Source organism: Globicephala melas, chromosome 6 (assembly GCF_963455315.2).
Source record: "Globicephala melas chromosome 6, mGloMel1.2, whole genome shotgun sequence".
Classification (NCBI taxonomy): Eukaryota; Metazoa; Chordata; class Mammalia; order Artiodactyla; family Delphinidae; genus Globicephala; species Globicephala melas.
This window is the reverse complement of record NC_083319.1, coordinates 100420802-100435043: the sequence shown is the minus strand read 5'-3', so window position 1 is coordinate 100435043 and position 14242 is coordinate 100420802. Positions and strand designations below refer to the sequence as shown.

At 50.9% G+C, this 14242-nt stretch overlaps 1 protein-coding gene across 2 annotated transcripts; it reads right to left on the bottom strand.

Moving 5' to 3' along the window:
• Positions 1 to 271: 271 nt before the first annotated feature.
• Positions 272 to 13650, bottom strand: CHMP7 (charged multivesicular body protein 7). Of its 2 annotated transcripts, XM_030879020.2 has the most exons (10): positions 13263 to 13650; positions 11137 to 11308; positions 4812 to 4997; positions 4542 to 4675; positions 3631 to 3679; positions 3283 to 3402; positions 2899 to 2997; positions 2627 to 2687; positions 1953 to 2132; positions 272 to 1726 (listed from the first exon to the last, which is right to left on the bottom strand). In XM_030879020.2, exons 1-10 carry the CDS (start codon positions 13559 to 13561, stop codon positions 1674 to 1676), a joined length of 1353 nt encoding a protein of 450 aa, XP_030734880.1. In that variant the 5' UTR covers positions 13562 to 13650; the 3' UTR covers positions 272 to 1673. The 2 variants fall into 2 exon arrangements, with proteins under 2 accessions (XP_030734880.1, XP_069901913.1); XM_070045812.1 differs by lacking the exon at positions 2627 to 2687.
• Between the last annotated feature and the right edge of the window lie 592 nt (positions 13651 to 14242).

Below are 14242 nucleotides of genomic sequence, written 5' to 3'. Positions count from 1 at the left end.
CATCTAGAGGGAAGAGGGAAAGGAAAAGAGTAAGGAAAATGATGACACATTCTTAAACAAAAGAGGCCATTTAATAACAGCATCGGCGTGAGAGCCATCAGGTAGGCTGACCACTTTCCCAGCAGCTAGGGACTCCCGCTAGGAAGCCGGTCAGCCTTCTCCTGGTGGCGTCAGTGAAAGAACCCGTGTGTGTATGCTGGAGGTGAGGGTGGGGATGTAGGAAGGAACAAGGCACTTTATACAACCTAAAAAAGAGACGAGGACGAGGCGCTCAGGGTTTTTCTTTTAATCATTTACCAGATAAAAAAAGAAAAAATAGTGATTGTTTCTCTTCACCCCCAACATTTCAGTTTCCCAAGGCCGAGTGGGAGAGAAACTTGTTGAACAGTGATTTGTGCTCCTGGCCTGGAGCAAATTCCTCCCCTCTGTTCTCCATCACCCTAAGCAGGAGGGGCAGGGCTGAGGGCCAGGCAGGCGTCTGGGACTGCGCAGCAGAGCGGCAGTGTGGCTGCTGTCTTTCTTCTCCCTGCTGCCAGTGCACTCAGGCCCTCTCCTGCCTGTCCCCCTCCGCCATCCTCCCCCACTCGTCAAAGGAAGTAGAGGACGGGCCTTCAGGAGGTGGGGCCGGGCGCAGCGCAGGACCGGGGAAGCACACAGCAGACGTTGCCGAGGCCACTGTCTTCTGCTTCTATTGCACATCCTGGCTCAGATCCCCTGCCCCGAGTGGTGGGCTACAACGTAACATGCTTCTGAAATTCAAATAACCTGCTGTTGTCTGCCAGGCTCAAGAAGGGGGGGGGTGTGCTGTTGTGCGGCTTCTTCTGATTTATGTATTTAAGTTAATATTTAATTCATTCACCACGGGGGCAAGGCAAAGATGATACCTTTTTAAGAAAGCATATGGGGTTTGGACACCCGGGGCTCTGTAGTCACCTGGGCTTCTCCTCGTCAAGTTCAAAAGACCAAGAGTAACCATTTCTCCAGTCAGCAGATCTTCTTTTGCATAAGATGGAAGAGGCGGCAGTGGCCACCAACCCCACAAGGCCCCTCTCCAACTGTCACGACCCTTGAGCCACTCAGGGGTTACCTCTCTTTCTGAACACCTGGAGAATCTGAACCCCAGGGGAGAACCTTTCACATTGTGTGTTTCTCCATAACGTGGCAGCTGTTTGATTCTCCTTCCTCTCGCGACCAATGGAAACAGAGAGGGGCTGGGAAGAGCTGTGTAACGGACCTACTGACAGAATAAACTCCTCTAAACACAGTGAGGGTGGGGGACGAGGACAGATTTTGATTTGGCAAAGCTGCACGAATCTTTCGCCTTCGCTGGCTGGAACAAAGCTGGTGGGGGAAGACAAACCTAACTGAGCCCGTGGCAGGAGCCGCAGGCTATGGAAGATGACAGGGCAAACACAGAACTGTATAAACTGTGGCACTAGAAAGATGAGAATGCAGGGCCATGAGCCCAGCTGGCAGCACGCCTCGCGAGCACGCTTCCAGAAATTCTATCTGTCCCGTAGGAAGTGGTAGCATCCAGATACATCAGAGTGGTTGTCCTTCCTCCTCTTTCCAACACATTCCGAGAGTTTCTCGTTTAAATAACTATGTACACGCACACAAGCCTGGTCTCTCTTTGACACGAGGGTCCTTCACTTGAGGGTCCTACAATGGCTTTATAGAGTCGGTTCCAATTGTCTTTTTGGAGATTTACTGCTTGGGACCAAACCTGCAAGGAGAAGAAATGACTGAACTCTATACCAGGTAGGTCTTTGAGACGAAAGATCCCAGTGTTTAAGGGACCAAGTCTGAATAATGAGCCCACAGCTCCCTCACCCGACTTCGGTACCCTGGCAGATTGGGCAATGGGGCTGGGACACGTTAACCTCGAGCCTCGCTACTGCCAGCCAGAGGACCACAAGCCCACCAGCAGCCCTGGGAATACAGCTCCGTACCTCCCTCTGATAAGGACAGTTTCTCAAGTTCAGCTTCAAGTTCAGCGTCCGAGATCCTAGGGTTAGGCACACTGTTGGTATAAAACGTCTCCTGGGGGTTGTCGGGCAGATCCGAAGGTTCTTTGGTGGTGTCCTGAAGGAGGATGTCCAATTCCTTCTCCAGTTCCTCACTGTCAAAGTCTGGAAAGAAAAGACGACATAAGGACACATAAAGCCCAGGGAGGAAACGCATTACTGAGTCAAGGATCGAGGACTGCAAACCCAGCTCGGCTTTACACAAGATGCCCAGGCCTCCTTGAAGGTTTATTAAAAAAATCGTGTGAGTTGGGAGGCAGAGGACACCTTCAAGCAGATATGCTTTTTCCATACACAGAGCTAAGTCATCAAGGAGGTGTATTTTGCTAACACCATGGAATGGACCCTGCTTCTCCTTGCCCTCGAAGAGGCCTAGGGAGTAAGGGATGCCAGAGCACCAAGGGGTCGTTAGCACAGCCTATCAAGGAGGAAATGCCAATTCCTTCTCCTTACTCCTGTGGAGAAGCCCCAGAGAGAGGGGAGGGTGGGCCAGCCCTGCCTGCACCAAAAAGAGCAGACCCACGGCCAAACCTATCACAGCACAAGGAGCTGAAGTCATCTTAGAGAGGAAAGAAGACGGAAGCACCGTGTCAACTCACCTAAGCCATTGGTTACCCCACCAGCCAGAGTCTGAGAAACTTCGTCCTGGGTGTCACACAGCTGTAAGAGAAAAGCACAACGCCTTGAACCCTGAATGGTCTTTGGGTCTCAGTGTTCAGGGTTACAAAGTAATGCTGCCCCACTGGAGAATCAAGGAAAGCGTCGTCAAGTTCGCAGGGTAAACAGTCTGGGAAAGAAGGAAGTACGGCGAAGTCACTCCTGTCCTCAGGAACTGCCTTGTGTAGGGGTGTCCTCCCACCCCCTCCTGTACCTCTTGGATCTGATCCACAAGGCTCTCTGCCTTCTCCACCGTGACATCCTTCATGGAGAGTTTCAGTGCTCCTACCCCGGCCTGATACGCATTGAAAACCTGAAGAGAAGGCAAAGTTATCAGGGCGGATAAAGCACACTGGGCAAAATACAGACAATATTGTTTCATCTCCAAAAGAAAGCTTTGTGGTCTTTTCCCCCAGCCATGCATGATTCACTCCATGTCCACTGAGGCCAAAACTGCCCAATAGGAGAGGCAAAGGCAGTCCCAAGCATATCCTGAAAGAACCCAGGCCTCCTCCAAACAGCAAAGCCACAGCGGAGGGGGTGAGCGGCGGACACCGCAGAGACCAGCCAAGCACTGGGGCAGAGGGGCAGTGGCTACCATCTGATCTGTCTGTGAGGCATAGATCCGGTCCAGGATGCCTTGAACAGTGTCCAGCTTGGCATGCAGGGCTTCGATGCGCTTCTCCGTCCGCTGCTTGGCCTTGAGAGACCTCAGGGCCTGGGGGGAGCGGGGTGTGGAGACATGTTCATGGTCAGGGTCAGACCGGGCAGGCGAAAGGGCTAGAGGAAGAGAGCCCTTCCCAGATGATAAGACCACCCCAGGTTTGTAAAACAAGCTGTGGTGTCTGGGCCACCCGCAGACTGTTCCCCTCGAGAAGGTCACTCCCTGAACTGGGGCTCCTCTCGCTGTGGGCACAGAGCTGTGGGGGGAAGAGAGAGAACTCACCAGCTGCTTCTTTCCTGCTCGGCATGCCCGGCGGGCTTCTTCTTTATACCTACGAACAAAGGGACAGCTCAAGATGACGAGGCCCGAGGACGCGGGTGGCAGGGTCCTCAAATGTCCCCAAGAGCAGCACTTTTAGTGAAGGTACTTTCAAATCTGAAGATCAAATTCATTCCACCCAATGGCCAGAAAAACGATGCCCAACAGCCCACTGCCAAACCCCTGCAGCAAGCTGAGATGCGGGCTGGGCGGGTCTGCCCCTGGGAAAGGCAAAGGACCAAGAAGAAGCTGTTTCACCCACAGCGGGGGCAGGGCGGGCAGGGGGTGTGGTGTGCAAACATGCTGACGAGGCACCCTGAAGACAAATTCCCATCCTGGGAGCCAGGAGGTAGGGAATGACTTCCTAACACCACCAATGATGCTGGCCTTCTCACAACATGGGGTTTCTCCCACTGTAAGAGGGCGTGAACAAGCCCATTCTAATTCCATGTCTACATACCCTACTTTTTGAAGAAGTGGTAATGTGCCTTTAGCAGGGACGCCTTGCATAGTCATTGGAGGGGAAGAGCAGAGGTCCCTCAGCAAGACCCCTGGAAGGCAGAGACCTGTCTCCTTCACTACTCTATCCCCAAGTCCCCAAGACAAGGCCTACCTCAATAAACACTGGCTAAATGGATACTGGCACGGAAGAGCATAAACACAGTGTTAAAAGCTGTACTCTTTGGGGGAGGAATTCATTTTTCTCTCCTTTGTGATAGTCTGTGCTTTCCATGATGGCTCCGCTGAACAGTCAGTACTTTCACAATTAGTAAAATAAATAAATAAATAAATAACCTTTTTTTTTTAAGCGCCCACAGACACCAGCTCTAAGGGCCAGGGTGGAGGTCAGGGGTGCTCAGCTCAGGGGGAGTTACCTCTCTGCTTCCTGGGATAAGGATTCCACCTTGCATGACAGCAGCTGTTCGCTCTGCATCAGCTGGTAAACCCCGACATCTACGTCGTTGACAGGAGAGACCTTGGCATGTGGGCCCCGGGCAAACTTCACAATCTGAGGGACAGGGACAAATTACTGCTGCCCCGACCCCAAATGCTGAGAAATCAACAGGCAGGGATGCTGGCGGGCACGTCAGTACACACTGAACAAGTGCTCGGCGAGGCAGGGAAGGAACAGCGAGTTTCCATACCTTCTCCCCATTCTGCTCAAGGACGGTGACTCGCTTCTCTTTCTGCAGCTGCAGCAACACCAAGTAGAAGGTCCTCTCATCCAGACAGGAGCCCGCACAGAGGGTGCTCAGCTCCGACAGGGCCACCACGGGGTGCGAGGAGAGAGGGGAGTTCTGATACAGACGATACACCTCCTCAGCCTTCTCCTGCAGGGAAAGAGAAAGGTGCTTGCGGGCCCTGATCGCTGCCCACGGAACCCAGAGAGCCCTGACCCCGTGCTTCAGATCCACAATCACACAAGGCAAGAGCAGGGGAGCTCTGACCCTGTCTTCAGTTTTGGAAAAGGAAAAAGGACTTGTGTTTTTTTAAACCTTGGAGGAAAGTCTGGGGAACACGGATAAAATGAGGTACGTAATATATTGGGAGCCAGATGCGTGCTTGCCCTTCCAGCTAGGACTTCATGTCTCTGCAGCTCCCTGGCCCGTGGTCCCCCACGGGGAGAATGAGGTGGTGTGGTGGGGTGCAATGGCCAGGAATGAGAGCCAAGGCCTGGTGGTTGGCCTAGCCTGTGTGACCCTGGACCAGTCAGTCTCACTGGTCCTCAGCATCCCACTCACCAACTGGAGAAGGTGGATGAGATGATACTTAAATTCCCTGCCAATCCTGGTCTCTCCATTTTTTTTTTTTTTTTTTTGCGATACGCGCGCCTCTCACTGCTGTGGCCTCTCCCGTCGCGGAGCACAGGCTCTGGACGTGCAGGCCCAGCGGCCATGGCTCACAGGCCCATCCACTCCGCGGCACGCGGGATCCTCCCGGACCGGGGCACGAACCCGCGTCCCCTGCATCGGCAGGCGGACTCCCAACCACTGCGCCACCAGGGAAGCCCCTGGTCTCTCCATTTTTATGCCAAATGGCAATCCTGCAAACCGGAAATTATTGAGTCTATAAAGAGTCTCATGTGACAAATGGGTGGGATAGGATTTTTGTGAGAAGTCTAAGAAATACGAGTTCCAAAAAACAATGCCACTGTCTTCCTCTTTCATGGAAATTACTCGCTCGGTCTTCTGTAAACAAGAAATATTTACTGAAGTATGCACAGAATGCTATGAAAATACAGGGAAGGAATACCCAAGGAGTTCAGCAATTGCTCAGAAAAAAAAAAATATTGTTGAGCAGAATCCTGTAGGGTGAATAAGTCATTAGGTGAAGTCGGTGGGAAAGGCATCGTGGGAAGAGTGATGGTCACGAGTCCCTCAACGGCAGGGAGTCTGAGTCCAGTGTGGTGTTTATGCGGGTGGGATGCGGGTGGGAAGGGCTGAGACAGCAGAAGCCCTTCTGCCTCATACAAAGTGTAACGTATCTTCTATGCTGTCCTTCACTCTGCAGATGGTGGGTAGTCCCTGAAGGGAAGGCCACGGCTAGATTAACAGAGATGTAGCTGACAAAGGGGAAAGGATGGATGGTAGGAGTTAGGCTCAGAGGCAGGGAGACCACTGATACAAGAGAATACGAGGGACTGAACAGGGCAATGGGAATAGGGACAAAGAGGGAGGCATTCAAGCAAAAGTTAAAAGATAAAACTGGCAGTCCATGGTAACTGGGTCTGGGGGGAAGGGCAAAAGAGGAATCTGGGATGACTCCTGGGTTCTGGCTTGAATGACTGGGTGGATTAACAGCAAGAATTCAGGAGGAAAAGCATACTTTTAAAGGCAAGACAAAACATTCCGTTTTGGACATGTTGGTTTGGGATGCTTGAGATTGTACAGGAGATAACTGGATATAAAATTCTGAAGCTCTGGGCTTCCCTGGTGGCGCAGTGGTTGAGAGTCCGCCTGCCGATGCAGGGGACGCGGGTTCGTGCCCTGGTCCGGGAAGATCCCACCTGCCATGGAGCGGCTGGGCCCGTGAGCCATGGCCGCTGAGCCTGTGCGTCAGGAGCCTGTACTCCGCAATGGGAGAGGCCACAGCAGTGAGAGGCCCGCGTACCGAAAATAAATAAATAAATAAATAAAAAATCGAAGGAGATGCCAGGACAGGAGATATATTAATCTGAAAGTCCTCAGCATATAGAAGGTAATTAAAATCGCAAGTATAAGTGAGTTGCCCAAGAAAATGCAGATAGCAAAGTAATAAGCTGAAGGAAGACCAACATTCAAAATGTTCGGGAGATGAAGGAACTCACAAAAGCGATCCAGAAACTGCTTGGGGAGAACCAAGGAGAGCCTGCACTGTAGTGAAAACAAGGTCAAGGTAACGGAAAATTTTAAGGAGTGAGTGGTCAACAGTATCCAAGGCAGCAGAGGAGTCTGATAAGACAGAAACTAGAGCTTTCATTAGATCTGACTGTGCTGTCAGATAAAAACATTTACTACAAATCTACTGTAATAAGAACGGTGTGCCGTCCACACACACACACATTAATGGTACACAACAGTAACAAATGATGTTAAGACAAGTGGCTACTCATTTAGAAGAAAACAGCTTTTCTCTACCACATATACAAAACTACATACCGAATTATTAAAACTTAAATTGAGAAAATGAAAGTATAAAATACTTCGAAGAAAATATTTTAAAAATCTTATAGGGCTTCCCTGGTGGCACAGTGGTTGAGAGTCCGCCTGCCGATGCAGGGCACACGGGTTCGTGCCCCGGTCTGGGAGGATCCCGCATGCCGCGGAGCGGCTGGGCCCGTGAGCCATGGCCGCTGGGCCTGCGCGTCCGGAGCCTGTGCTCCGCGGCGGGAGAGGCCACGGCAGTGAGAGGCCCGCGTACCGCAAAAGACAAACAAACAAACAAACAAAAATCTGATAACCTTGAAGTAGAGGATGCCTTCCTAAGCATGAGCAGAAATTCAAGAGCCATAAAGGAAAATTTGAGAACTCTGACTGTAGAAATATAAAAACGTTTATATAGTAAAAGACATCATGGGCTTCCCTGGTGGCGCAGTGGTTGAGAGTCCGCCTGCCGATGCAGGGGACACGGGTTCGTGCCCTGGTCCGGGAAGATCCCACATGCCGCCGAGCGGCTGGGCCCGTGAGCCATGGCCGCTGAGCCTGCGTGTCCAGAGCCTGTGCTCCACAACGGGAGAGGCCACAACAGTGAGAGGCCCGTGTACCGCAAAAGAAACAACAACAAAAAAGACATCATAAATAAAAATGAAAAGCAAACAAGAGACTGGGAAACAATATTAACATCCCTAATACTAAATATATTATGTATCTATCTATCCCTAATAAAGAACTCCTACAAATGAATATAAAAGACAAAGAATCCAAAATAAAAAACAGGCAAAGGATATAAAGAGGCAATTCACAGAAAGGAATATGTAAATGGCCACTAGATAGGTGAAAAGATACTCAAATCACCAATAGGAAGTATCATTTTTGTTCATCAAATTGGCAAAATTTGAAAGATTGCTGTTATCCAGGGCTGGCAAGGATGTGAAGAGACTGGACACTTCAATGCAATCTTCGTGAAAGTGTAAATTTACACAAGCTTTTGAAAAGCAATTTGGCAATTTCTGTTAAAATTTAAAATGTACACATGCACTTCTAGAAATCAATTCCATAAAAATAAAAGTAGAAGTACATACGTGTAGGCACGAGGCTGTCAGAGAAGTGTCTTTGTGCAGTAGGGAGAAATTGGAATGACTCAAATATCCATTTGGTAACTATTGCATAAATTGTGGCGTGTTTATAGATTATTCCGCAGCCATCCAAAAGAATGAAGTAGAGCCATATTGGGTAGGGACCTGGAAGGATGCTCATGATATACTAAGGTGAAAAAAAAAAAGGAGGGTGCAGACCAACAGGTGAAAGCAGATTCCATTTCTGGAAAAAAAATGGAGTGTATGTATATCCATACGTATGTATGTGTATATTCATTTATTTACTTAACTAATATTTACTGACTCTCTACTAGGTACCAGGCACTGTTCCCAGAGCCCATGGAACTTCTCCTTCTGGTAGGGGAGACAGCTTATATAGTAGATAAGTAAACAAGTAAATAAGATTTCCAAGAAGTATTAAATGCAAACAAGAAGATACCATGGAAAGTAATATAATAGGCTCAATAAGAAAAGATGTGTGTGTTCTTACAGACACAAGCAGGAAGGGAATGGACCCAAAGAGATGGAAATGGGATGAATAGAAAGGAAACTTTAATTTCTTTCTTTAAATTTTTAAATAGCAAAATCTATGGGCAATTTTTACTTTTTGGTATTTTTTTCAAATAAAATTAAAAGTTGCTGGCTGCTTTCTGTGTTTAGACTTGGGAAAATCAATTTACCGCAGAAACAGGCTTTTTTGTTTTATAAAAATATCCAGATAAGACCCTTTATTTTCACACATGAAAACAAGCCTCTAACCCAGGAGAAAACCATATCTTTGAAGTCACCATATATTTGATAGCAGATGTCACCGAAAGGGAATAAGTGTTAAGTGTTCTATTCAGTGATGTAAGCTGGGTACAGATTCAACAGTCCATGCCCCTGAAGAGCTAAATTTATTTTTCTACCTAAACAGGATTAGACTACTCTGCTGTCAGAAATTATTGTTGGTCCTTAGAAGGTCTATGTAATTCCACTCCCACCCCCATCTCTGCGTTTGCTCTCAAAAGACTGAGTCCAAAATCCCATCTGTGGGGATAAATGGATCTACCTCTCTTTGCTCCAGACTGGAGAACACCGGAGGTAAACGACCGCAAGGAGGGATGGAGGTGGCCCAGAAGCACCTGAAACGCCCCACGGTTTCTGTGGGGTCTTGGCTGAGCCCCGGAGGTCCTGGAGGTCAGGGCCCTGGGAGGGGAGGGGGTGCAGCGCAAAGGGGGAGAAGTGTTCCCCTGAAGAAAGTGCATGCTGTTCAGTCAAAACTCCCGGGGGACAGAGAGAGCTGGTAGATTTTGGAGACCTGCTCCCCAGGCCAAAGGGTGGTGCTGGGGGGTGTCTGTGGAGGTGAGGAGAAACTGGAGCTTCTCATGGGGCGGGGGCGGGGGATTCCGACCTGCGTCCAGCAGTGTGGAAGCCTCCAGGGCTATGCAAGGGCCCTGAGGTTGGGCTTGGTCTGTGAGTTTCAAAAATAACCACTGTCTCCGAGTCTACTTCTGCCACCTGGTGTTTAGTCAACTTTATAAACACACACACGCACACACTTAAGGTTACTATAACCTCACCCACAGCAATCGGGTGGAACGATGACGGTGAAGCAGGTCTGCCCTGGGTTAAAGGGTGTGTGGGGGTGAGGACGTGGGGACAACAAAGCTTGGCCGAGAAGGAGAGACAGAGCAGTGACTAGGAGGGGCCCCAGGTCCCACAAGGAGTCATCCTGAGATGGGAAAACCAGAGTGGATTTAGAGGCTGAAGGAGAGCACCGACAGACAGGGCAAAGGAATATACAGATCTGGAGGGTCACAGATGCCACCAAGGGTAGGGACAGACTCGCGAGCACACGTGGAACACAGGAAGGACACTTCATCCTCTGAGCCTGGGGAGAAAGCAGGGCTCAGAGGAAGTCACACTGGAGGTGGGAGGACAGACAGCTGAAGGCACGACTAAGGGGATTCTACCTTCTCAGTGCAGTGACTGCAGACAATGCAAGGCGTGTGGGAGGGCCGGGGAGGGGACAAGAACACTGGGCTGCCAAGTGGCTCCCAGGGCCCTCCTAAAGCTGGGGACCTTGAAAGGGGCCCCAGGCTTGGCGATACAGCGATTTTCTCTGGCAGGGATGGTGGACCATGGGGCTTATCTAAGGTGGCTGATTTGCTGGTGTCTCTGGTGTGGCCCGGACGCTGCAGAGGCGCCCGAGGGTGTTGCTAAGGGAAGCAGTCAAGCATCAGCTGCATGCTCTGGGCTGCGGACGGAAGGCAGGCCAGGAGCAAGCGGAGTGACCAGGAGAGTAGGAAGGGATCAAGGGCCTGGTGGCTTCTTTCATGGAGGTAAGTAAGTACAAAGGGAGGACATCTGAGCCCAGTTCGCTGATTTAGGGGAGGGCAAAGCTGAAAGTCTAAGGTCCTCAGAAAGAAATTTTTGTACATAAACCACAGAAGGCAAAGCATTTTCTAAACTTTAGTTTATCATTAACCCCTACAAGTACGGAAAAGAATCAACTGTGTGTTAACTGACAATTCCTAGACAGAGGCTCACCCTTGAAATGTACAGGTCCAACTAACAACTAAAGACTACAAAGTACAGCGAAAGGGAGGTTAGATAAACTCAGTTATCAACTCTGTCACCATGTAAAAAAGATCCGTTCTTTTTCTAACTATTCACCCAAGCAACCCAAGGAACGTGGAGGGTCCTGCCACCACTCCAGATGACACCCAGACCTCTTGCTTCTGAGTACCCACCTTCAGAAGCTCCAAGGCCACGAGCACCTCCTCGGCAGGAACCTTATTATCCCCTAGCATATTGGAAAGAGTCCACTTGAGGGGCTTCAGCAGGAAGACTCCGACCCCCCAGGAGATCCAGCTGCTGTCTACACTGGCCATGAAGTCTGACTCCCGCTGCAGCTCCCCTCGACTGCAGGCAAAGAAAGAAAAAGACACGTAGTAAGGCTTACTGCAATGTCCCCACCGCCCTCCTTACCCCCAGAGAGGAATTTGGTCATCATCATAAACACCATTTACCGGGCACCTACTCCGTGCCGGCTACTGTGAGCGGTACTGTTTACGCTCCAGCTCTAAGCCTCACAATTTTCTGCAAGAAAAAACTGAGGGACTGAGAAGATGACAGAGGCCAAAGCTAAACTATGATTTGGTTCCAAAATGCAAGCTCTCCACTAAGACTACAGAGAGGCACAGGAGGCCACACAGCCTATGTTGAGACTTCCCGTTACAAACGGAGCTCAAAACGATAAAATGAAAACAACAATAATGGATTAATGTCAAGAGCAAGACATGAGGAAGAATACAAAGACGTTCAGAGAAAGGGTTTTCTGCTATTCCTAGGCTTGGGTGGGTGGAGATAAGACATAAGCATTTCATGGTTCTAGTGTTAAGTAGCTAAATTTACTGAATGCTTCCCCTGGGCCAGTCACTATGCTAAGGGCTACATAAGGAGTATCTCTTCAAATACAATAAATCTAAGTACAATTATCATCACATTTTATAACTGGTCAGACTGAGGCTTAGGGAGGGGCATATAATTTTTCCTCTGTCACATAATTTTGCACGTGGCAGAGCAAAGATTTGCACCCAGGCCATCTGGCCCTCATGCAAAGCTGTTAACTACTCTGCTATGCTGCTTCTATGGAAAAATATCTCCTGAGAAATTCTTCAGGTCCCAGACCCCATCAAGCCCCAAGGGGCATCAGTGGAGTGCCAGCAGTCAGGAGAGGAGAAATCGAGGTACTAAAGGTCTCTGGGTGGGAAGTGGCAGAGGATGGTCCTGTTGTAATAAGGAAGCCCAGACTCTTCCTGCCCCTCACTGACTTTTTCAGCTACTGTCTCCCCACGTTGGGCATGAACTCAAACTGTCCACAGCACACTTTCCTAGAAAGGTGAAGTTCCAGAAATGGCTTGCCCTATCAATGTCAGCCAAGGGAAGGGGGCTGGGGAGAAGGGAGATCTCTTAACCAGGAAGAGCAGAGAGCTGAAAGCAACATATCAAAGTTGACTTTCGTCTTCCGTCACGGAGGGACTCACTGTGCTGGCGAGGCTGCTCTGGGTATGACATATACAACGTGAAGTGCAAATGCTTTAGAATCAGAAGACCCGGGGTCCAGCCCCGGCATGGCCTCTATCCAGCTGTGTGACCCCCAGCAAGTCGCTCGACCTCTCTGTGGCTCAGCTTCCTCTTCTGTCTGCTGAGGATAATTCTGCCACCTCACCCACAGGACTGCTGAGGGAGCCAGACGGTGTATGCATAATGCCTGCACGCTGCGAAGTGCAGTACGTCTGTTTCATGTGCATGCTACCGCCTCAGGAACCTCCAAAACCCTGCACCTGTCGCACAGGTAGCACCTACAGGACCTTCTTGGGTCACCAAGAGAGGCCAGACACATGACCTGTGGCGGGGATGGGGTGGAGGCTGCTGGCAAGACCCGTACAGGCCTCTTCCCCACCACTACCTTCTTCTTAGCTCTGCCCTTCCTTAGTTCAATAAATCCTGTCTCACAGACCTTCTGTTCCGGGGTTATTCAAATGTGGAAGCCCCTACGAAATAACTACATAACGGGATTCCAGTCCAGACAAATCACTGGCACCTCCGCCAGGCTGGCCTCTTCTCTTACCGTCTGGATCTCATCTAATCTCTCCCTCTAACTGAGGGGCTATACTGGCCCCTCAATCTCCCCCCATACCCCGCCTCCCTCTCCCTCCAAACACCCCTAACCCGGCCTCCTTCTTCGCCCAGTGAGCAAACACAGACGGCTCCTGGAGGCCAGACCCCGGGCTGGTCGCGGTGCGCTCCGGAGAACGACCTGGGTCCCTGCCCGCGCGGAGCCGCCCCGCCCCCGGAACGGGCCCGCCCTCACCGCAGCAGGTCCTGCAGCACGGTGGCCAGCCCCAGCGGGACGCTGCCCTTGCGCTGAAAGGCCTCCTGCAAGTCCCGCAGACGCAGGCGCACCACCCCCTGGCGGCGGCTGTGGCTCAGCACCAACGGCGCCCAGAAGCCCATCTTGCTGTCCCAGTCGGTGCTGTTCACTTCGCGACTCCTTTTGAAAGCGGAGAACAGGAAGGACATGCGCTCCTCATCCTCCTCCCACTCGGGGGGCAGTAGGCCCGCCGGGTCTCCCCCGGCCGGGGCCTCGGCCTCCCGCTCCGGGGACCACATTGGAACCCCAGGCCAGCCGAGGCTCCACACACAGCCCTGGCCCTGGTCCCCTTCCGCCCTGGTTCCTTCCCGGCTTCCGTTCCTGGGCCGCCTCCTCCTCTGTCATTACGTCACCGCCGCGTGAAATAAGTCCCTGCCTCCTCACAGCGCATGCGTTTCTCTACCAGCTTGCGCCAGGAGGCGGGATGATGACCCTATTTTCCGAGAAACTCAGAGCGCTTGCGCCGACCCCTCCTCCCGCAGCCTTTGTGCGGAAAGGAGAACGTAGCGCTTGCGCGGCGGGAAAGTGCGTGTCGTGACCCCTCGGTAATCGTGGAGTTTGGCGTGGTGTTGTATAGAGGCAAACGATTACGCTCAGACTTGCGGTGGTTTCAGGTAGTAGGACTGGAGAGTCCCGCTAAGGGGCGCCAAAGGCACCAGGATCGCCCGCGTGGATCACCGTTTAGTGCTCCTCGACCAGGCGTTCTTACTTCGGACATATAATTTAAACTTCCAAGTTAGCTTCCGTTTATGGTCATATCAGCGGATAACCGAAACTGTTGGTCACGCAAGCTCTGTGACAGTATATACGCCGAATTACAGGGATATATAAGGTTCTACTTGCTCCCCACCTTCTGGAGTGTCCCTCTGTTTCCTTCTCAGAATCAATATCCTATGGATCGCTTAAGATCCAGCTCAATT

Bases quoted from the DNA above. Each gene is read 5' to 3' on its own strand.
- CHMP7 (XM_070045812.1), bottom strand. From the start codon at position 13,561: ATGTGGTCCCCGGAGCGGGAGGCCGAGGCCCCGGCCGGGGGAGACCCG. The intron at 2,998-3,282 runs GTAGCCACTGCC...CCTTCTCTTCAG, and splicing joins CCTCACAGACAGATCAGATG to GTTTTCAATGCGTATCAGGC. The intron at 1,727-1,952 runs GTACGGAGCTGT...TTCTCCTTGCAG, and splicing joins ACTGTCCTTATCAGAGGGAG to GTTTGGTCCCAAGCAGTAAA.